General features: G+C 41.3%; 1 protein-coding gene across 1 annotated transcript in view; it reads right to left on the reverse strand.

The window, feature by feature from the left end:
• The window catches only part of FRYL (FRY like transcription coactivator), a 3917685-nt gene that overhangs the window by 2583194 nt on the left and 1310014 nt on the right, over positions 1-24477 (reverse strand). The window contains exons 16-17 of the mRNA XM_044055727.1: positions 6774-6906; positions 146-253 (exon numbers count right to left, since the gene is read on the reverse strand). Of these exons, the coding sequence (XP_043911662.1) occupies positions 146-253; positions 6774-6906 (241 nt within the window). The remainder of the gene's footprint in view (positions 1-145; positions 254-6773; positions 6907-24477) is intronic.

The raw sequence follows: 24477 nt of genomic DNA on the forward strand, positions 1-24477 counted from the left end.
CAGTCTGCATAAACAAAATAAGCATTTCACACTGTAGAGCTCGTACGGAAGCAATCAATCAAAAAACTGGTCATTTAAAGTAAATGCTTTTTGCACAAGGCAAAAAGCATGCTGGCAGAGATGTCAGTTTAGCATTTTTTCTTACCTTGCTAATAACTCAATCAGATCTGCCCTGCTCATGCCATCTGGAATCAGTCTTGGAATAGCAGCCACACATGTCCTGAATAAATCAATCTTAGGTTTCCTTTCTCCTCTACATAAATCATAAAAGAAAACAAAATCTTTAACAGTGTGACAGGAGGAAAAGAAAAACACTACAGACTAATAGTGACAGATTTTGCACCATACAAACAAAAGTGACATACTTATAACTACTAGATCTGAAGGATCAGGTACATCTTCACTGACTGATTAAACTTGGTTAGGTTTGAGTGGAAAACAGATCTAGATATGCACATTTTTCCTGCAGAAGAAAACCTCTTTGAACTGAGGTATCCAAAAACAGTCAAGGAAAACAATCCAGTGAAAGGAGTCAGAGACTTTTGTATTTTCTTCTGAAACCCCAGTCTGTGAAAGAGATGTCTAAGTGAGATTCCTGACACTTTGAAAGACTGCAAAGATAAGCAAGTCATCTAAATAAGGAAAAAATGTGAATACCTTAAACAGTCTGAGTAAATTATCACTGGAGCTATACACTTTCCGAATGTCCTTATAGCAGTAGACACCTCAACGGTAGAGCTAAGTACAGTTGTGTTAGTTGCACTTATCATACAATACATGCTTTAATTCCTCACTGCTGCAGAAGGCTTTAGCTATCTGGGGTGTATCTTGCCCAGGATACAACTGGCCAGCTTCACAGAGCTCTGGCTCCCTCCAACACACTCACTCAGAGCTGACTTGACAGCCTACCTGTGGAGGAAAATCATGACTCAATTGAGATTACTTCAGAATTTCTTCACGACTTTGTTCATAAGAATACAAGCATTCTAATACTGAAAAATAACACAGAAACAAAAAGTTTATATCCCAACTAAAACTATGTACACTGAAAGGGAGATGGATGGTGGGAGTGGTTACTATAGCAGTAAGGAATTCAAACATCCACTGTTAAGGTAAATGCAACTTACACAACTGTACCGAGTTCATCATTCTCACTGTTGCAGTAGCCTTTGATTACCAAAAGCATACCCATCTCAGGTGCAGGAAGGATGTGGATGCAGGTCCTTTCAAAACAGTCCTGGACCTGGAAAAGGAATCCAGATTGTAATGATTTATACAAATATGCACAGAGGAGTATGCAGTTGCTTCTAGAAAACTTCTAGAGTTCAGCATGCCCCAATAAGTCATCAAAGAAAACAAGGCTCTATTAGAATGTGCCTTAATTCTGCCTGGAAATCCTTTACCACAGAAGAAAAGCAAGAAAATATATAGTAAGGAACAACCAACTGGAAATGTCTGAACTGACACTGGTTGTCCTTTCCCAATACCATACTAAATATTCTATAGCTGTATAGCTTTCCTAAAGGACTTCGTACTGACAAATACCAGAGTTGGCAAACAGAATGACCAGAGTATACAAAATCCATAATCCCTGCCAATCAAATTCTGAAAGAAATGAGGGAGATACAGTGGGCATAAAAAGTATACACACCCCTGTTAAAAATGCCAGGTTTTTGTGATATTAAAAAAGAGACCACAATAAATCATTTCAAAACTTTTCCCACCTTAATGTGACCTACAACCTGTACAATTCAACTGAAAAATAAACAAATCTGTTAGGGGAAAAAAATATAAAAAAAAAATGCACAATAAACTGGTTGCATAAGTGTGCACACCCTTAAACTAATACTTTGTTGAAGCACCTTTGGATTTAAGTACAGCATTCAGTCTTCTTGGGTAGGAGTCTATCAGCATGGCACATCTTGACGTGGCAATATTTGCCCACTCTTCCTTGCAAAAGCACTCCAAAATCTGTCAGATTGGTAGGGCATCTCTTGTGTACAGCCCTCTTCAGGTCACCCCACAGATTTTCTATTGGATTTAGGTCTGGGATCTGGCTGGGCCATTCCAATACTTTAATTTTCTTCTGATGAAGCCATTCTTTTGTTGATTTGGATGTATGGTTGGGGTCATTGTCATGTGGAAAGGTAAAAGTCCTCCATCTTCAGCTTTCTAGCAGACACCTGAAGGTTTTGGTTCAAAAGCAAATGATATTTGGAATTGTTCATAATTCCCTCCACCTTGACTAAAGCTCCAGTTCCAGCTGAAGAAAAGCAACACCAAAGCATGATACTGCCAACATCATGCTTCACTGTGGGGATGGTGTTCTTTTGGTGATGTGAAGTGCTGTTTTTATGCCAAAAGTACCTTTTGGAATTGCTGCCAAGTAGTTCAACCTTGGTCTTATCAGACCATAACACATTTTCCCACATGCTTTTGGGAGTCCTGATGTATTGTTTTGTAAATTTTAGCCGGGCTTGGATGTTTTTCTCTATAAGAAAAGGTTTCCGTCTTGCAACCCTACCCCACAGTCCAGACATATGGAGAATACGGGAGACTGCTGTCACATGTACAACACAACCAGTACTTGCCAGAAATTCCTGAAGCTCCTTCAGTGTTGCTGTAAGTCTCTTGGCAGCCTCCCTGACCAGTTTTCATCTTGTCTTTTCATCAATTTTGGAGGGACAACCAGGTCTCTGCAGAGTCACTGTTGTCCCATATTTTTTCCATTTTTTGATGACTGCCTTCATTGTGTTCCATGGTATATCCAATGTTGTGGAAATTGTTTTGTACCCTTCTCCTGACTGATACCTTTCAACAATGAGATCCCTTTGATGCTTTGTAAGCTCTCTGCGAACCATGGCTTTTGCTATAGCAGGCAACTGAGTAAATGTCAGGAAAAGCCTACTAGGACAGCTGAACTTTAATTGAGGTTCATCAGAGTCTCTTTAATTGATGGGAGCTGTGTGCCCAAGAAGACTGAATGTTGTAATTAAATCAAAAGGTGCTTCAACAAAGTATTAGTTTAAGGATGTGAGCACCTATGCAACCAGCTTATTGTACGTTTTGCATTTTTTCCCCAAACAGATTTGTTTGATTTTCAATTGAACTGTACAGATTATAGGTCACATTAAAGGTGGGAAAAGTTTGAAATGATTTATTGTGGTCTCAGTTTTTTATATCACAAAAAAACTGGCATTTTAACAGGGGTGTGTACACTTTTTATATCCACTGTAGATCACTAGATTCATAGAACACTGTTTTTCTTTCTTCCTTTCTACAGGCAACCCTATCGGCATGGAAAAGCAAAAGTGTTAACCCACCTTGAATAGATGCATCCCCCTTTTGCAGATGTCAGAGCAATAAATAAGTTACTCTAGCAAAAATGTGAACCAAAAGCAGCCAGAATAGCTGGTTCAAACATAAACAGAAATAACTTTCCCAGCAAAAAGTAAAGATTGCAATTAAGTGTCACTTGAAAAACATGTAAGCTTACATATCCACAGAAAAACCTCTGTGGAACAGCTTACATATACACAGAAAACCTCTTTGTGGAACAACTTGATCCAAGTCTGAAATGAAGACGAGGATCCACAAGCAGACATGCTGAAATGGCTAATAAACACCCCTTGACAAAGGAGCAAACAGGCCATAAAGTAACTCGCACAAATGCGGCAATCCCAAACAGGGCCTTTGTTACATGAGGCACCAACTACAAAAATATTCTTCACTGGTTAACATGAGATTTCTTAGCAGCAGGATTTCTTGTCTCCTAGTACCTGCTATATGTCCTCATGAAAAAGGTACCTAAAAGGCATTAGAATTTTAATTATCCAGGCAGTCGGCTGAAGTTGTTTGAGACTGGGGCATATCAACTAACCCCCATCCATCTTGTTTGACTAGATCTAGTCTGTGAGAAAGCTTGTGGTAACTGTCCCTGACCGATTCCATAAGAAGGAACAAAAAATGTTTGCTTGGGCCAGAAGGGAGTCACCACAATAATCTTCAATAATGATGCTTAATATCATTGGAATTGGTGGAAATGCATATAGGAACACTCAGTACCACAGAAATGAAAATGCATCTGTTCTACAGGCCTGCCTGCAAGGAGTCCTGGTGTAAAATTTACTTAGTCTGTTTTGAAAGGAAGCAAACCTATCTATTTGTGGTGTTCCCAAAAATGGATCCATTTCTGGAAGAATCCCCTTATACAATTTCTATTTGAAAAGAAATGTCCTGGCCCTGTTTAGCTTGTCTGCCACTAAATTTTGCTCTGAAAGAATGTAAGATGCTCGTAGAGTTATACAATGATGTTAAGCTAACTCCCAAGAAATCAAGGACAGCTGGCATAAGGAGATTCTGGAATATAATGAATGTGAAACATCATTTTTGTTTCTATCTTAACGCAAAGATTTTGGCCAAGAACTTATGGATTTTTTCCCTAAATGTGAAGCAGATGCCTTCTTAACTGATACTTTTCACTGGTGTTTAAGTATACCTATCAACCAATTAGAAATTATCATTTATGTAGTTCCTTATTGTTCTACGCACATGGCGAGCACCAATCAGAATATTTTAGAAAGTCAATTACCAAGATGTGTACCATGGTGATTCGGATGGATGCTCCTATGAATGGTTAATGTCAACATTTACTTAAATGGAACTTTATATTTTGGTTGCCTTTGTAAAATTGACATTTAGCATTTTTTTTTCTAAAAAAAAAAAAATAATGATTTGGGGATTTTTTGTTCATAGATAGCAAAAAAAGTTTGTCATAATATTTTCCCTGATCAGAAATAGTGGAATGCAGTGAATGTGGATTATCATCTTAGAAGTTATTGTTTTTATCCCAACGCTAAGATTTTGACCAAAAATCCCACTAAGTATCCCAGTTAGCTGCAACCATTGACTGGTTATTCTTTATCGCTTCTTCAACACTGCTGGTTTTATACTCATGGGCAGTGTGCGATACTGCATGACATATCATTGTTTTTTGTGAGTTGAACTTTGGCCAGTTATAAGTAGGTTAACTTTATTTTATGATTGGTACTTTTTGGTAATGACGACCAGTTATGATTTTTGGCTAAACATGGAGGGTGGAGATGTTATGGATTATTTTCAACTGCGCTTTGTGAGTTGAAGTCTAACCAGTGAACATCCCTAATTTTTGCACTTTGGCTCGCACATCAGTGGCTGGACGTTTGTTGAGTGGAGATTAAGGTGGCTTTTGACTGGTCGCCAGCACTTAAAATATTGTACCACGATTTTAGTAGTTCGCTCTGATGAAGGGTCATGAGAGCGCGAAAGCACTTAGCTTATTTTTGTTTTTTTTTTATTATATGTTCTTGATTCTTTTATGTTTTTTAATGATTAAAGTGGATGAATATCATCTTCAGCCTTATGACCGCAGTGGTTATTTTGCATTATACAATTATAGCTGTTTGCAGTTCTTTGACTGTTGCTCCTGGAATCATCGGATGCATATATATATATTTATATATATATATATATATTTATATATATATATATATATATATATATATATATATATATATATATATATATATACATACATACACACATATATATATATATATGTATATATATATATAGAGAGAGAGAGAGAGATGAATAGATGCACAGAAAATATGTGCATTTACATAAAATGCATAGGCACCCATGTGGATTTGAGGAGAATAAAACATATAAGGTTTACAGCTTTAAAAGTTAATGATGTAGCTGCAGGAAGCTGCATGGCATAAAATGTACATTACTTCTACAGAGTTCACACTGTCTAAAAGACATCACTGTAGCAGGGAACCACATCCACATGGTCTCTCCGTTTACCCAACATCAAGACACTACACTATTAAGACAACACTAAAATGAGAATTTTAGTTAAGTTAGAAGATTCCTGCACAAAATATGCTTATATTTTTGTACAGGAAATGATCAACATCAGCCTTGAATACTGTCTTGCTGGTAAGATTCCTCCTTGCTAAGACCACAGCTTCTAAATTTCTGATAAGGAATTACAGAAAACTGCACCATCAGAAGTACTGCAACTTCTTTCTGATAGATCCACAAGTCTGAGTATGCAGATATTAATTTCATGTTGGAAATGTCATTCTAAGCATTTAATAGAGGTCTGGATATGCCACGAAGCAGGTCAAAAGTAAAATTTACTTGTACAAACAGCAAACTACTTTTAAGGTGCAACCATTTTATTTTACTAAGGTTTATGCAGTGATATTTTGTAAAACTATACAGAGGTCAATAAACTTGAATAAGCACAAAGTAGCCTTAACAAATGCCACTGTGCTTCACTGATCAGTGCACTACCACAGTAAACAAAAACAAACAAAAATGTGAATGGTCTGCTGCTGCTGTGAACAAAAATAACTGGGGATAAAGCAGATTCACATGTATTGGCCCAGATGCTATTACACTTTAGGAAGTCTGAAGAAATATTATGGACTTGGCAAGACGGACAGCAAAAGGCAGCAACGCAAAGCAATAACAATAAATTAAATCCCATCACACCACTAGAGTGCAAATCTCACAGTAAGTTTTTTTTGTTTAACTTGTGTAATTCATTGGAATACAACAACATATTTAAGTCACATACACATTGTCACTCCTTCATGCCAAGGAGATATTAGTGTCTGCTTTAAATCACAATAAATAAATGCAACAGCTAAAATTAACAGAAGATGAATAATCACTGAGCATTCTTTTAAAACTTGAGAAAAAGTTATAAACTGTAACCATACGTTATCATATCTTCAGGTTCTTTGTTAGACATCTGTACACTGGTCATGCACATAGGCCTTCCAACCTCCTTGTCCAAAACTCGCAAAATATTGTCAAGAGCCTTCCTTACTTGAGGATAATAAACAGACATACCTAAAAAAAAAAAAGAGGAATGAGGTAGAGACACAACCGACATTATTATTAAGTCTGTTAAGCAGGTTTACATTTACTAGCATTTAATTTTATTTCTACTACATCTAATCAAAGATGTCATCCTACTTGCAGAATAAATCAATCAGGCTATAGTGGACACAATGGCTAAAACTCAAGACAAAAGTAAAACCAAGGCCACTTTATTTCAGACTTTTGCTATCTCTCTCATTCAGTAGAGTAAACAAATTCACTTACTGAAACTCGGGCAGGAAGCAACACCCAGTTAGAAACCCTGTCAAGCAAACAGCTCCCCCCAAAAGTGTTCAGATTGTACAGCAGCTGCCAATGCATGTTCAAATGCTACAACACTTGAGAAAGTCTGCAATAAAATGACTTGTGTAAATACTGATGATCAAACGAAGAATGTGGCTTTAGAGCAAAATCCAGAACTACACTAATAATTTACTCTTTCCTAAAGAATGGCCTCTCAAACACTAAAAAGGGACAACTTATAGAATTAACTATTTATTGATTTGAAAGAACATGAATCTTTTAAGTGTAACTTACTTTTTTAAAGACTCAAAATCTTCTCAGACATTGTAATAAATTGGTTTAAAATGATCTAAACAAAAGACCCAGCAATTAATTTCTGGTAATATGTCAAGCATCAGTACGTTCTCTTGTGAGGTCCCAGACTGGTACTAGAATCGCTTTTACTTGCATCATTTATCAATGTCTTGCCTTAAAACAATTCTAACCGGAATAACACACACTGTACAGATGAGACAGTACATCTGAATGCAAATATAATTAAATGTTTGCAGGTCTTGCTGAAATACAATTTAATCAATTACAGAACTGGTTAACTCAAAATAAACTATTACTTAACGGCATCAATTCAAAACTCATAACAAGGGGTACCTCACCACCACCTAATGAATATAATCTGCTAATCCCTTCCAGCTGTGCATATGTTAAAAGCATTGATGTGGCTGCATTTTTAGAACATCAAGTTTTCAATATTACACAAAATTACAGTGCAGAGAGTTGTAAATCAACTAAAACTAGTATACAGACTTCACAACGGTGAATTACTGATGAAAGAACAGCTATAGCCCTCAGTGCAGCTGCCCTCACCTAAAATATGCCTTACCAATAATCCTAAACATGCTACAAAATCATGATTTAAGAATATTCCAGAAATCAAAACATTTAGCTTCACCGCATTTGCCCCAGACAGGGAACACCACTGCACCTCAATATCTTTAACCATATGAGCACATTACTTGCTAAAGTACAGTTTTGTACCTACCATAAATGTAGATGTTCGAGTGTTCACCCTGCTGCAGTCATCACACTTGGGTTATCCTGCCGTCAGGCGGTCCCGCAGTTGGCCCGAGTTCCAAAGTCTTGGTCTAGCGTCGGTTGCTGTCGCTTCTTCCCTGACGTCAGTGTGCCAGGGGTATACAAGAGGCATCCGACGCCATTTTCTTCAGTTTTTTCTTCCCCCAGATGTCAGGTGGCCACAATAGGTAGGCAATACATATAGCTATATAAAATTGTACATATAGAAATAAAACAATACCTTCAGGCACAAGCAAATACACCACAGAGGTTACATAGGATAGAAAGATATAGATAAGTCCAGCAAGTTCAGAGGGGATGGAGGGAGGGTAACCTGGACTGCAGCAGGGTGAACACTAACATCTACATTTATGGTAGGTACAAAACTGTACTATGTTCATCGTGTTACCCTGCTGCAGTCATCACACTTGGGTTGAATCCCAAAGCTAAGGATGGGTGGTGGAGTTAAACAGGGTTAGAGGAAGCTAGTAGGCCTTGCAAAAAGTACAGTTTTGTACCTACCATAAATGTAGATGTTCGAGGATCCACATTGCTGCAGTCCTAACCATTGGGTAGTCCGCTGTCCAGTCGGCCCGAATACCAAAGTATATGGCTGACGTCGGTCAAGGCGCATTAGACTGATGTCAGGACGTCAGGGTACTAATGCGCATGACCGACGTCATATCCTCAGTCTTTTCTTGCCCCAGATGTCAGAAGACCCTAAAAAGACAAGGCCTAAACCAAAAACACCAAAAAAACCCTGCACCAAACATATATACAATATATACAAATTTACAAGAATATAGCCTAACCCACACCACCACCCCTAAACACAGAGGGAAGGAGGGAGGGTAAATTGGACTGCAGCAATGTGGATCCTCGAACATCTACATTTATGGTAGGTACAAAACTGTACTATGTTCTTCATTCCACATTGCTGCAGTCCTAACCATTGGGTAGAATCCCAAAGCAGAGGTAAGGGAGGCTGGCAAATCATAAGGAAGCAGGAGCTGTCAACATGCCTTGCAAAATAGCTGTGGCAAAACCAGCCCTAGATTTAGAGTAGAGAGGAAGGTGGTAATGCTTAGAGAAAGTATGCACTGAACTCCAAGTAGCTGCCTCCAAAATATCCTTAGTTGCCACCCCTTAGAAATGCTGTAGAAGTGGCAGTAGCCCTAGTGGAATGAGGCCTAATCCCAGCTGGAATCTCCTTGCCATGATGGGAATAACAAAATGAAATGCAAAACCCAATCCACTTAGAAATAGTTTGCTTAGACACAGGCTTGCCCTGAGAACTCAAAGCAAAAGAAACAAACAACTGCTGAGACTGCCTGAAATCCTTAGTCCTGCTTAAATAATAACGTAACTGCCTATGTACATCCAAAGTGTGCAAAATCTTTTCTCCCTTATTTTGGGGATCTGCATAGAAAGTAGGCAAATGAATAGTTTGGTTTAAAGCCACACTAGAAACCACCTTAGGCATAAAGGAAGGATTAGTACGTAATGATACCCTATCCTTATGGAAAATCAAAAGGGCTCTACTGCCATAAGGGCCTGCAACTCAGAAACCCTTCTTGCAGAAGTAATAGCCAACAAAAAAGCAGTCTTCCATGACAAGTATTTCAATTCAGCAGTAGCCGCAGGCTCAAAAGGTTGTAGAGTAAGTTTTTCCAACACAAAATTGAGATCCCAAGCAGGAGTAGGAGCTCTCGTGGGGTCTTATATTCTTTGCCCCTCTAAGAAACTGCTTGAACAAAGGATGCGAAAACAATGGTGGGTCACAATCATAGTGAGCTGAAATTGCTGCAGCATGAATCTTAATGGAAGAGAAGGACAAACCTTTGTCCAATAACTCAGTAAGATATTGAAGAGCCACACTCAAATTAGGCTCAGAAATCTCCAAATTCTTTGCTGCACTCCAAAATAAAAATCTCTTCCATTTTTCTGCGTACACTTTCCTTGTACTAGGTCTTCTAGCTTCCATAATCACATTTAAAACTTGTTGAGGAAGTTGAGACCTGCTGTGTTTCAAAACAGAATATGCCAGGCTGTTAGATGAAGAGAGTGAAGTTTGACATTGAGCAGGTGACCGTCCTTTTGAGATAACAGGTGTGGAATCAAAGGTAAAGGCCATGGAGGCTTCCTTACCAGACTCCTTAGTAGTGGGTACCAGTGTTGCCGAGGCCAATCTGGAGCTATTAAAATCATCCTTGGCTTGTCTTGTCTGACCTTTAGGAGCACCTTTGGGAGAAGAGGCAGAGGTGGAAAGGCATACACATGAAGATTTTTCCAACTGAAAGAAAGAGCATCCACTTTCCAAGCTGTGTGATGAAACCCCTTTGTGGAAAACTTTGGCAGCTGGTGGTTTAGTGGAGAAGCGAACAGATCTATGTCTGGAGTTCCCCATGACACTGTCAATTTCTGAAATACATGAAGATCCAGTTTCCACTCGTGGGGATCCATGATTTGTCTGCTTAACACATCTGCTAAGGAGTTCTGTGCTCGGCAGAAACCTTGCCTGAAGAGTTAGTTGCAAGCTGAGCGCAGTCTCCCATAAAATCATTGCTTGCCTGCATAGAGGATAAGAATGTGTTCCCCCTGTTTGTTGATGTACCACATGACAGTTGTGTTGTCTGTTAGAATCAACACCTGCCCCGGAAGCAGCAACTCCTTGAAAGCCATTAATGCAAACTGGACTGCTAACATCTCCTTCATGTTGATATGTAGATGCAGTAGTCTGGCAGGCCACTTGTCTTGTATCCACTTTCCATTTAGATGAGCTCCCCAAGCAATGTCCGAGGCATCTGTCGTTAAAATCTGACTCGCCTCTGGCCGGGTCACAGAGAGTCCCTTGTTTAGGTGACATTCCTGAGCCCACCACAAAAATTCTTTTTGGATGCAAGGTATTATTTGAATGACAGTGTCCAAATCCTGGCAGTGCTGTGTCCATACATTTTTGAGATACCATTGCAGCTTCCTCATATGCAGTTTGGCATTGGGAAGCACCAGAATACAAGATGCCATGAACCCTAAGGCTTGAAGGACTGTCCTTGCAGTCAGCCCGGACTGAAGAGATAGTTGGTGGAAATAACTGGAAAGATTCTTTTGTTTGTCCGGGGTTAAAAAGGCCATCTGGGCTGCTGTATTCAGTCTCACACCCAGAAAGCACATGTCTTGAGAGGGTACTAGACTGGACTTTATTTCGCTCACAGAATACCCTAGGCATCTTAGCACTGCTATGACATATTCCAAATGCTGTAGAAGGTCTTCCTTTTCTTGAGCCAGAATCAGGCAGTCGTCCAAGTAAGGATAGATTTGAATTCCTTTTAGCCTGAAGTAAGCTATCACTGGAGCCAGAACCTTTGTGAATACTCTGGGCGCAGTAGATAAGCCAAAGGGCAATGCAGAGAACTGATAATGAGAATTTCCAGCTCGAAACGCAGATACTTTCTGCAACTTAGTCTTATAGGCACATGAAGGTAAGCTTCCTTGAGATCTAAAGTTACCATCCAGTGATCTTTGCCCAGCAGAGGTAAAAGCTGTTGTAACGTCAACATTTTGAACTTGGGAATGTCCAGATAAGTGTTGAGGATAGATAAATCCAAAATTGGTCTCCACGTGTTCCCCTTCTTTGGTACTAGGAACAGGCGAGAATAAAATCCTAGGCCTCTTTCTGGTACAGGGACTGGCTGAATGGCCCCTATTTGGAGTAACAGAGAAATTTGCTTGTGAGCCTCTTTTCTTTGTGGAGGAGGAACGTCTGGCATGCCTTTGAAAGGCGGCAAGGTATGGAAATAAAACCTGTAACCGTGGTGAATGATATCCAAAACCCATCTGTCTTGAGTAATTAAATCCCAATTTTCTTTGAAAAGAGACAGCCTTCCTCCCAAAGGAGCTGCCAGACGAGAATGTACTGGCAGCTGAAAAGGCAGGTCATTGGGTCTGTTTACGAAAGGACTGACCCTGCCCTCACCAGAAGTCTGAGCAGGAGAACTCCCTGTTCTAGGCCTAAAAGAACCTTGAGCTCTGCCCCTACCCGTCTAGACCTACCCCTAGACTGGGAATCATAAGCAGGATATGTCCATCCCTTAGTAGGCCAATTTCTGCTAAACTTTGGAGGTTGCACCTGCAAAAAATCTTTAACAGTCTGCATAGACTTAGCCTTGTCCTCCATTTTCTTTAAAACTGCTTCCACAGGCGAACCAAACAACACATCAGACTGTAATGGAGCATCTAAAATCCTTGTCTTAACATGCTCAGCTAAATTCTGATCCCTCAACCAGGCGTGCCTGCGAAGAACAGAACTAGTGGCAGCCACCCTCGAGGAGGCCTGCACAGCATCAAAACCACATTGCAAAGAATGCTTACCCACTTGTTCAGACACATGAACTAAATCATGCAACTCTTTACATTCAATACCTTCCGCCAGAGCATCCACCTTAGATTTCAATTGTGTAAGGAGATAATTTTGATATTTTAGCATGTGAAACTGACAATTCAACGCCCTCATGGCTAAAGTGGAAGAAGTATACACTTTCTTTCCCCATCTATCCAAAGCCCTTGCCTCTTTATCAGTGGGAACAGGATTTTTAACAACAGAGGCCTTAACACCTTTAGGCCCCTGAGAAACAGTTTCCGGGTCTGCCCTAGGACTCTTAAAAAGATACTTATGAGTTTCAGGCACCCTATAGTACCTATCAGGTTTAACAGGGGCAGGAGGCAAAGAATCAGGGTTCAGGGAAGCCTCTGCAAAACATCTTCCACGACATTCAACACAGGAGGTATAGCTAAGGGCCTATGCTGGGGTAAAAGCAAGAATTCCCTAAGCCTCTTCCTGGAATCAGAGAAATCTTGGCCTTCCCATTTAAAATGCTCCCTCATGGAATGCAGAGTCTCTGAAAATGAGAAATCCTCAGGAGGAGAAGCTGAAGGAGTGGAATCATCCACATCAGAATCAGAATAAGGAGGATACTCCTGCACGTCTTCAACCGAAGACTCAGAAGCCTCAGAACACTGTTCAAAACTCTCAAACTCAGGCTCCACCCTAGGCCTCTTATCAGGAGGGGCATAGAACCTCTAATCATAGTAATCAAATCCTCTGCCATTTTAAGCATATGTTTCTTAGGCACAGAACCTGAAGTGCTAGGAGAAGCCCCCACTGAAGCTAAACTTGGCCTACCCCTCAAAGAAGTCTTGGAAACAGAAGGAGAGGCTCTAACCACCTTAGGAATAGAGGGAAGAACAGCTACCTGAGAAGCCCCCTCAGCCTGGCCTACCTCCTGAGAGGGCACATCCTGTAACAGTAAAGTCTCTGCCTGAGACTCCAAAGAAACTCCTGGCAAAACCTGTGGCTCCACTGAGCCTTCTAAAGAACCGACGTCCGGGACTGCCGTTTCTTCAACTCTAGGCTTAGCTGCTTTGTCCTTGCGCTTTTTGGACGAAGCGGGCGTCGGAGCATCCAATGGCATTTTATAGTTACAACGCTTCCCAAACACTAACCTGGCACAGTCTAACCTTCTCTTAATAGTGCGTTTGTTAAATCTAGCACAAGAGCGGCATCCAACAACGTCGTGCTCAGGCCCTAAGCAAGGTATACACAAAGTATGATAATCCCTATGAGGTATCTGTTTCCCACAAGAAATACAGTTATTCACTTTTTCTGACATCCGTTTAAATACTGAGGCAAGAAAAAACCAAAATGTTCCCCAACGGGGTACTTAGCCAACTTTGATTCGGTCTGAAACTCCGACTTCAGAAAATTTCAGAACGCCAACCTGCACTCGCAAAACTGCTTCTGCATCGGACCATGCGGCAAAAAAGACTGAGGATATGACGTCGGTCATGCGCATTAGTACCCTGACGTCCTGACATCAGTCTAATGCGCCTTGACCGACATCAGCCATATACTTTGGTATTCGGGCCGACTGGACAGCGGACTACCCAATGGTTAGGACTGCAGCAATGTGGAATGAAGAACATCTGCAGTGGGAAAACCAGCTCTAGTCTTAGAATATAGAGGTAAGTGATGGTGTTTGGTGAAGGTGTGCACTGAACTCCAAGTTGCAGCTTCCAGAATATCCTTAGTTGGCACCCCCCTGAGAAAGGCTACTGATGTAGCTGTAGCCCTGGTGGAGTGGGACCTAATGTTAGCAGGTACCGGTTTCCCATGATGTGTGTAGCAGAAACGTATGCAATGTCCTATCGATTTTGAAATGGTCTGTTTTGCGATAGCTTTTCCTTGTGATCCTGCTGCATAGGCTACAAAGAGCTGGTCCGATTTTCTGAAAGCCTTAGTTTCATCCAAGTAGTAACGTAATTGCCTGTGAATGTCCAAAGAGTGCAGGAGTCTTTCTCCTTTGTTCTGGGGATTTGGAAAAAAGGTGGGCAAATTAATGGTTTTGGTTTAGGGCCACACTCGATACCACCTTTGGCATAAAGGAAGGGTTAGTTCGTAGGGAGACTCTGTCGATGAAAAATGAGGAAAGCCTCCACTGCCATTAGTGCCTGTAGCTCTGAGACTCTTCTAGCTGAAGTTATTGCTAGTAGCAGGGCAGTTTTCCATGAAAGAAATTCTAAATCAGCTGAAAACGTTGGTTCAAAGGGCGGCAGTGTAAGCTTTTCCAGAACAAAGTTGAGATCCCAAGTAGGTGTTGGTGCTGTCCTGGGCGGTCTTATGTTCTTAGCCCCTCTGAGGTACTGTCTTAGGAGCGGATGTGAAAATAAAGGAGGATCTGTGTTGTAATGAGCTGAAATTGCTGAAGCGTGGATCTTAATAGATGAAAAGGAAAGTCCTTTGTGCAACATCTCAGTTAAATATTGTAGAATCTGAGCGCTTGGAAGAGACTGTGATTTTAACTTTGCCTTGTCATATTAAAGGATCTTATTGGAGACCTAGCAGCTGATTGATTTCTTCTACTGCTTATTTTGAAAGCCTTTGTGTACCTGCTTCCGGGTCCTGTGGTGCCAAGTGGTTTGCATTCGAGAATCTGAGGAATGTTCGGCTCCAGGGGATTTTGGCCTTTAGCCTGGTTTCAGGCGCAAAATCTTTTCCATTTGTCTGAATAGGTTTTCCTGGTGCTGGGCCTCCTGGCCTCCAGAATGACATGCATAACAGCTTTGGATAGAGGTGTTGGCTGGTTGTTTAGGTAATTTGCCATGCAGCCAGGTTTAAAGTCTTGAGCTGGCTGTGTAGAATCTGATTGTCTCGCTGGGTGAGCAGGTGAGGAATTTGTGGTAAAATCCATGGTGGGCAGTGGGCCAAGTTCCTTAGAATTGGATACCAGTGCTGGCGTGGCCAGTCTGGTGCAATGAGCATCATTTGTGGCCTCTCTAATCTGACTTTCAGCAGTACCTTTTCTAGAAGAGGCAGTGGAGGAAAGGCATACACTGTTAATGTTTTCCAACTGAATGAGAGGGTGTCCACTTTCCAAGCTTGTGGGTGGAATGTCCTTGTGCAAAATTTTTGAAGTTGGTAGTTTTGGGGGTTGGCAAACAGATCTATGTCTGGGCGTCCCCATTTTTGAGTTATCATAGCAAATACTTGTGGATCTAGTTTCCACTCGTGGGGATCCATGATGTTTCTGCTTAGGGCGTCTGCCAATGTGTTTTTCTTTCCTGGCAGGAATTGTGCTTGTAGTTGAACTTGGTAAGACAGTGCTGTGTTCCACAAGGTCATTGCTTGCCTGCATAAAGGGTAGGAATGCGTGCCCCCTTGCTTGCTTATGTACCACATTACTGTGGTATTGTCCGCCTTTATTAGTTGTCCTGGGTGTAAGTGGTCCTTGAAAGCTGTTAGGGCATTCTGTACTGCTAGCATTTCTTTTTGATTGATATGCAGATGCCTTTGATCTGTAGTCCATTTGCCCTGAATGCACTGTCCTGCCATGTGTGCTCCCCAGGCATAGTCCGATGCATCTGTTGTTACAGTTTGCCTGGCTATGGTTAAGGTGAAAGGCTGACCCTTGCTGAGGTGACATGCCTGTGCCCACCATAGAAACTCCTGTTGACGGCAGGGAATGAGTGGTATGATTGTTTCCAAGCTGTGGCTGTGCTGAGTCCATACACATTTCAGGTACCATTGTAATTTCCTCATATGCAGTTTTGCAAATGGTATTAGTAGTATGCAAGATGCCATAAATCCCAAGTCCTGCAGAATTTTTCTTGCAGGGAGTTGGGTCTTTGTTGCCATTAATTTGAAGTACTGAGTCAGCTGTTGTTGCTTGTCTGGCGTGAGATAAGCCATCTGGGCCGTTGTATTCAAGCTGGCACCCAGGAATATTATGTTTTGTGAGGGCACTAGTTTTGATTTCTTTTCATTTATTGTGTACCCTAGGCAACTTAGGTGTTTGACAAATGCCAGATGCTTTAAACGAATGTCCTTGCTTTCTGCTTGAATAAGGCAGTCGTCCAGGTATGGGTATATTTGAATTCCTCTTTGTCTGCAGTATGCAATTACTGGTGCCAGGCATTTTGTGAAGACCCTGGGCGCAGCAGATAAACCAAAGGGCAGTGCAGAGAATTGATAATGGGTTGAACCTGCAATGAAGCGGAGGTATCTTCTGCAATTTTGTCTGATAGGGACATGCAGGTATGCCTCCTTGAGATCCAACGTTACTAGCCAAGCCTTCTTGCCCAGCATGGGATGAAGCTGCTGTAGTGTTAGCATCCTGAATTTTGGTACTTGCAGATAGGTGTTCAGAATTGAAAGATCCAGAATGGGTCTCCATGCTTTGTCCTTTCTGGGGACTAGAAAGAGTCTCGAGTAAAATCCTTGTCCTTGCTCCTGTGTAGGTACCTGTTGAATGGCTCTCATGTCCATGAGAGCTGTAATTTGTTTTTGTGCCTCTGCCCATTGATTTGGTGGCAGGTTTGGCATTCCTTTTATCCTTGGCAAGGTATGAAAGTGGAATCTGTATCCTTGTGAGACAATGTTTAGGACCCATTTGTCTTTTGTGATGATGTGCCAGTTGTCTGCAAAAAGTGCTAATTTTCATCCCAAGGGAGCTGCCAAGAGAGATTTGCTTGGAAGTTCGAGGGTTGAGTCATTGTGTTTGCCTTCTGCTAGCTTGGGGCCTGTCTTCTCCTCCTTTCTGGGTAGCAGTACCCCATTGGCAAGGTTTGTAAGGGCCTTGTGACTGACCTCTGCCCCTTGGGCATCTGTATTTGCCCCTCTGTGATCTTTCAGAAGCTGGAAAGGACCAGTTTTTTGTTGGCCAATTTCTGCTGAAACAAGGGGGTTGTACCTGTAAAAAAAATCCCTGACCGTTTGCATAGACTTTGCCTTATCCTCCATTTTCTTTAAAACCTCTTCTGCTTTGACACCAAATAATACATCCTGCTGTAAAGGTGCATCCAATAATTTTGCTTTAACATGATCAGGTAGGGTTTGTTCTTTTAACCAAGCATATCTACGTGTGACAGACCCAGTAACAGCTGCTCTACAGGAAGCTTCCAATGCATCAAATCCACATTGTAAAGTATGTTTGCCCACCTGTTCAGCTGCATGCAACAGATCCTGCATTTCCTTGAATTCAAACTGTTCAGAATGTGTGCTCATTTTTTGTTTTAATTGAGACATTAGGAATTGCTGATATTTCAGCATGTGAAACTGACAATTTAATGCTCTCATAGCCAGTGTAGCTGAGGTTTATATCTTCTTTCCCCATCTATCTAGGGCTCTGGAATTCCTTTCAGAGGGTACAGGATTTTTAGCCATAGAAGCTTTAGCCCCTTTGAGACCCTGGGAAATAGTTTCTGGGTCCCCTTTGGGACCCTGGGAAATTGTTTCTGGGTCAGCCACAGGGCTTTTATAAAGGAATTTGTGTGATTCAGGTACTTTGTAGTATCTGTCCGGTTTGGCTGAAGCAGGAAGTAGAGAGTCTGGATTTAGACTAGACTCCAAGTAAACATCCTCCACAATGTCTAAAACTGGAGGGATAGCCAGTGGTCTGTGCCGGGGTATTAAAAGGAACTCTCGGAGCCTTTTCTTAGAATCAGAGTAGTCCTGGCCTTCCCAGTGGAAATGTTCCCTCATGGTATGTAAAGTTTCCCCAAAGGAGTGGTCTTCAGGGGGAGATGCTGAGGGAATAGAGTCTTCAGCATCAGAGTCTTCAAAAGGGGGAAAAGCGTAATGCTGTTCCTCAGAGGAATCTGAGGAAATTGAAACTTGGTCAGAGGAAGCATAATCCTCCTCTTCTCTTGGTCTTTTATCTGGAGGGGGATGGGAACCCCTGATTAGGGTAATCAAATCTTCAGCCATCTCAAGCATTTGTTTCTTAGGCATGGGGCCTTGAACTGGAGACTGATGTGCAGTCTTCTTAAGTTTTAATGGAGTTTTAAGCTTAGCATAAGATTTAATGGTGAGTGTAGTCTGTCTGAAGACACCTTCTGCAACCGAAGGTTTCTACTGCACTGGGATCTTCTGCTCCGGTGTCGGGAGGGTCTAATGAAGATGGCTGCAACGGCCTAGTACACTCCGGTTGAGAATCCGCAGCTGTCTGGGATTCCAGTTCTGCGGTCGTCAGGGGCTGCATAGGTGCCTCACTGAAAACCGGAGAACCGGTGACAGGCCCAGCAGAGGCCTCAGAGTCTGGCTTGGTCCTAGGCTGCCTGTCCTTATCCTTGCGTTTTTTATACATGCCGGTCATCGACTGCTCCGACAGCATGATATAATTAAATTTCCTACCAAAGTAATGTCGTGCGAAGTCAAATGGCATTTGATAGTTTGTTTATTAAACCTAGCACAAAACTGACAACCTGTGATGTCGTGGTCTGGGCCTAGGCAAGGAATACAAAAAGAATGGAAGTCCTTATCAGGTATTTGCTTCCCACAAGAAATGCAATTGTTAACTTTTTCTGACATCAGACTGAGGCAAGAAAAGGTTCCCCAATGGGGTACTTAGCTTTATTGAAGACTTTGGACTGAAATTCAATTCGAAAATCTCAGGTGTCGGCCGACCGGCACTTGCGAACTGCTTCTGGCACCGCGCGGCAAGAAAGACTGAAGAAAATGGCGTCGGATGCCTCTTATATACCCCTGGCACACTGACGTCAGGGAAGAAGCGACAGCAACCGATGCCAGACCAAGACTTTGGAACTCGGGCCGACTGCGGGACCGCCTGACGGCAGGATAACCCAAGTGTGATGACTGCAGCAGGGTAACACGAACATCCTTATTATCAATAAGGCTCATAAATAAAGGGTACTGCCCTCTTCTGGGTAACAAAACACCAAATCTAATTACTGTAAGAATAACACATTCTTGAACCATATTTTATTCTTACATTAAAATAAAAATTCTCCAAAATAATACTAGTCATTTGGAACACACTGCTAGAATATCTTTGAAAACATTACTGAATTTGCTGTTTTCAGAAAAAAGGCAACCTGCTAGAAACCTGTGCAAAGTTAAACTACAATGATATGTAGTATGACTATTACCCCTAATACACAGTAATAATGTAAACCATATGTACTCCACTACTGCTGCTTAAGACTCATAACATTCAAACACCATTTGGACAGAAAAACTGCACAATTTATATGATGCACACATTTATAAATTAAAATGTGTGATGGTTGAATACCATGACCCAGAATCCATTTTGAATACTTCCAAGTCACACAACTCCATGTCTTTATGTATAAAATCTTGGACTAGTTCACTTACTAGGTTAACAAATGTAATGGAAAAATGTTTTTACTATAATCATGTGATTAACATCAAACCCATCATTAGCATCTCAGATGCATAAAAACAAAATCCAGAAAACGGTATGTAGAAAGCTGACAAGTCTAGGGACAAACAGAGCCCTGACACTAAACAAATATCCAACAGTGCACACATGCATACAGATTCTCAACTCACTAAAATCTCTCAGTACACACCACCACTTGCTTCTTCCAGGGGTGTAAATAAGACTGACAGCCATTAAGTGCTCAAGGCATAGAAGAATCAATACCTGGACCCTGCACTACACCCTTGCCATCCAGATAAGACAAAGACATCCTGATCCTCTCTAATGCCAGGAACGGCCAATGCTGGTGATCTGACCACCAACCAGATGCAAAGAATCATATGGACAGTCTCGGAGAAGATTTTAAAATTTACAGTGACCCCTAAATATTAAAATCTCAGGAGGGCACACAGACTGCAGGGAAATGTTCTGGAAGTCCTCAAAAGGGACCACATTGAGCCAGTCATCCAGATGAAGGAAAGCAAAGGGGTTTTAGCCTCCACTGTCAACAATTTGGTAAGAATGGGTGCAGAAGAAAGTCCAAATGGCAACATTCTGTACTCAATGATACAATCAAGTGCAAACAAAAGGAATCTTCTGTTTAGATCCCTAAACAAATATGTGCCCTATCCAGACAATGGCTACGATGGTTGAACATGCAAGATTCAGAATGGAACAATGTCACCCCCCCCCCTTTGTGACCAGAAAGGGTAATGCTATGAACTCCTAAACCTCACTGAAGAGAGGGACTCTATATCCCCTCTGGTTAACTCTGGACTTGCCCAACAGTTCAGACAAGATAGACAGATGTGCAAGTGGAGCTCTACCTGGAAAGGAACAAATAAAACAATCACAACTGATTCAAACAATAAGAGTTGCTTTAATAAAAATAAAAATCATACAAGCTTTCACGTAGTGTGTTTCCACGGGAACCTGAGGATGAATTCCATGTAAAAGCTCATACCATTTGCATTTTTTTAAATAACGTGACTCTTCATTTTTCTGAGCCAATTGTGATTGTTTCGTTGGTTTTCGGGAGTGTTCTAACTCAGGATTATTCAGCTGGAGCTGTCTTGTGTTTGAAAACAGTCTACCTGGAAAAAAAAAACTTCGGAACTCCAAGACATCTCCCAGACATGCCAGAGTCACTATACCTAGAGCTAAGTGGTCCTTGTTGACAGCTGTCCAAAGCATAAACTTGGGGAGACATCCTTCACAGGTACAGTCCATAATTGAGACAGAATTGCTGCTGAAAAGCAGGGCAGGTGAGGTTGACTTCCTGGGGAATTTATGCAGCACTTATCAGTTGGGATGGTGCATAACTGGGTGATAGTTCTTTATCTTCCTTGGGAAGTGAAAACACATCATCTCTGAAGTTTGACTAAGCTTAGAAATGAAGCAGAGTAAGAAAGATCACACATACAAGCCTTCCACAGAGGTAAGATCACCGATTAGGTGTTGAGTGGGCTGACTGAAGAAAGATTCCCTAAAAGGCCAGTGAGGACTTTCTTCCAGAACTTCTGTTTCTGGGAGAAAAAAACTCAAGTCATGCGGTCTTACAGAAAAATGAACACAGACCTAATCCACACCATCTGCAAAGCTGAGGTCAAAGTGGGATACATTACCTCTCACTGTAGATGCTACAGTGTTTCAACAAGTACTTCCACCAATACAGTGTCGGGAAGATCATCAGATGTATTCAAAGCCTTCCTAATGATATGAAATTGTAATCAGGACAGTTTAGACCAATAAATTAGTGCCCTATGTCCCATTTTGGGTAAGCAGCACACTTGTCTAAAACCACATGTTAGGCAGGAAAGTTGGTAATGGTTGTGGTGTCTCGTATCTACGTTGTACAGAAAAGATTATGCTGGAGTCAGTATTAAGATATATGGTCGGCTCGTCTATTCACTCAGTGAGGAGTCTGCAGAGGGCATCAGCCTTTTGGTAACTGAAGGGAAGAGTAATGGTGCTTTTATTTATTTACTTACTTACTTGATTTGTTTACCAGGAAAGTCTGACTGGGTCATGCCATTTTCAGCAGAGGCCAGGGATAAAAGCTCCAAACACCAAGCAATAATGACATCAGATAAATATACAAGAGTAGACATCAGTGCAGTTTAACACTGGCTAAGAAATAAACACTACAGTGTAGGAACACAGCTTTCGTAAGTGCACTAATTGGCAATAATTCAGTTTAAACATTGCCTAAGAATAAAGCATACACAGTACAGGACTATAATGATATGTGCAGTAGTTTATGTTGTGCTAGATTAACGTATAAAGTTAGATCTGACAGGGGAAAAAGTTATGTTCTTACCATAATCTTCCATGTGTGTTGTCCATCTTGTCCTTTATTCTCACTTGTGGGTCGGATCTGTTGTCTCGACCAATATTCCAGCTCAAGGTCTTAAGCAAAACTCGTGGGCTACATTCTTTACCCATAATTCCTTCCCCTGATTACCTCAGATCTTGTGTGCCCCCAACAGTACATAAAGAAGGGTTACATGATAATCTGTAGACGTAAGGAAATACGTATAACCTGCTCCCATGAAATTAGAAACAAAATTAAATATTCTCCGAGGCTATATATCCCTGCTGTAATCCTATTTGTTACTAGTCTATCAGGAGTCTAGGCAGGGGGCAGTGGGAAGGTTGTGAAAATAAAGGATAGGATGGACAACACACATGGAACATTATGGTAAGAACATAACTTCTTTATGTGAAGTTGTCAATCTCGCCTTCATTCTCACTTGTGGGACCGCGTCCCAAGCAATGGAACTCTTGGGTGGCTCAAGGGAGAATATTCCTCAGAACCATAGAACCAAAAGGTGCTCTACTCCTGGAGGCCAAATCTACTTTGTAATGAATTACAAAAATGTGAGGACTTGCCCAAGTAGCTACTGCACAGATGTTACCCAATGGTAGTCTAGCCTGGAAAGCAGCAGACGTGGCGAGAGATCTGGTAGAATGAGTTTTAGCACCATTTGGAAGGACTTTGTTTTTAGAATTGTAAATATAGGATATGCATGATGAAAGCCATTTGGATAATGTGACCTTTGAAACTGGATAACCTTTTTCATGTATCGCACTATGAGACAAAAAGTTGGTCTGATTTTCTGAATTCCGAAGTTCTGTGTAAATAAAAACAAATGCCTATGAACATCTAGGAGGTGCAAAGAATACTCTCCTTTATTTTGAAAGCTGGGAAAGAAAATTGGAAGGTCAATAGATTGGTTCAGGGTATTTTCTGTAACCACCTCGGGTAGAAAGGATGGCTTGGTGCGTAATGACACCCTAATCTTTAAGAAATAGTAGATAGAGGGGTTTTATGGACATAGCTTGCAACTCGGATACCCTTCTGGCACAAGTAATTGCCACCAAAAATAGAGTTTTCTATGAGAGATACTTCACATCACATGTGGCTGAGGGCTCAAACAGAGAACATATAATATTGGACAAAATTAAATTTAGATCAAGGAGGCAGTGGATGTTAAAAGGGAGGACTTAGCATAACACTGCCTTTCAAAAAGGCTTTGCAAAGTCTATGTGCCATAATAGGGTGATCATTTTCTCCTATATGAAAATTAGAAATCACAGCTAGTTGAACTTTCACTGAAGCTGCCGCTGCTCCATGATTGAAGATCTCTGACAAAAATTGAAGGACAGAATGAACTGGTGCTGTAAAGGGATCTATCTCTTTACCGTTTGCTCATATAACAAACTTCTTCCATTTATTTTTATAAAGTTTTTCAGTAGATGTTTTATGAGATGATAAAATTATATGCTTGACTAGACAGGAAAGGGACAGAAACATGGCAATTAGGGGAACTGATGCAGCCAAGTTGTTAATTTCAGGTTGTCTCTGTTGGTAAGATAAATCTCTGATGGATGTGTCAGAAGGTCTGGAACCATGTCCAGAATCCAGGGTTCATCCTGGAGATGAGGCTGAAGAAAGGGAAACCAGATTTGACAATGCCAGCAGTGGGCAATTAGGATAACGGTTGTCTCCAACAAACTCGCTTTCTGTAGGAGAATGGAATTAGAGGAATTGGGGGGAAAGGCATAAATAAGTCCCGGGGGCTAATCTTAAACAAGTGCATCCCTTGGTGACTCCCCCATTGGAGGGATCAGGGTGATACAAAAAGTCACAGCAAAGCTGGGCCCATTTGCGGAATATCACTTCCACTACATTCTGATTGAGGGACCACTTGTGCAGCCATAAAATGGCTCTGCTCAGTTTGTCCTCAATCACGTTGGATTTCCCTGGGATGTGCATTTCTATTAGAAAGCGGTTGGAGGCTTTTGCCCAGTGTCAGTCCCTGACAGCTTATCAACAAAGTGGGTAAGATCTGGTTCCCCGTTGTTTGTTGATATACCAAACTACAGACATGTTGGTCTGGATCGCAACTGTCCCTATAGGAAGAGTCCTGGAATGCTTGCAACGCTAAAAACCACTGCTCTCATTTCTATGACATTTATATGCAGGTGA

Source organism: Protopterus annectens, chromosome 14.part0, assembly GCF_019279795.1.
Source record: "Protopterus annectens isolate FY-2018-M chromosome 14.part0, PAN1.0, whole genome shotgun sequence".
Taxonomy (NCBI): domain Eukaryota; kingdom Metazoa; phylum Chordata; order Ceratodontiformes; family Protopteridae; genus Protopterus; species Protopterus annectens.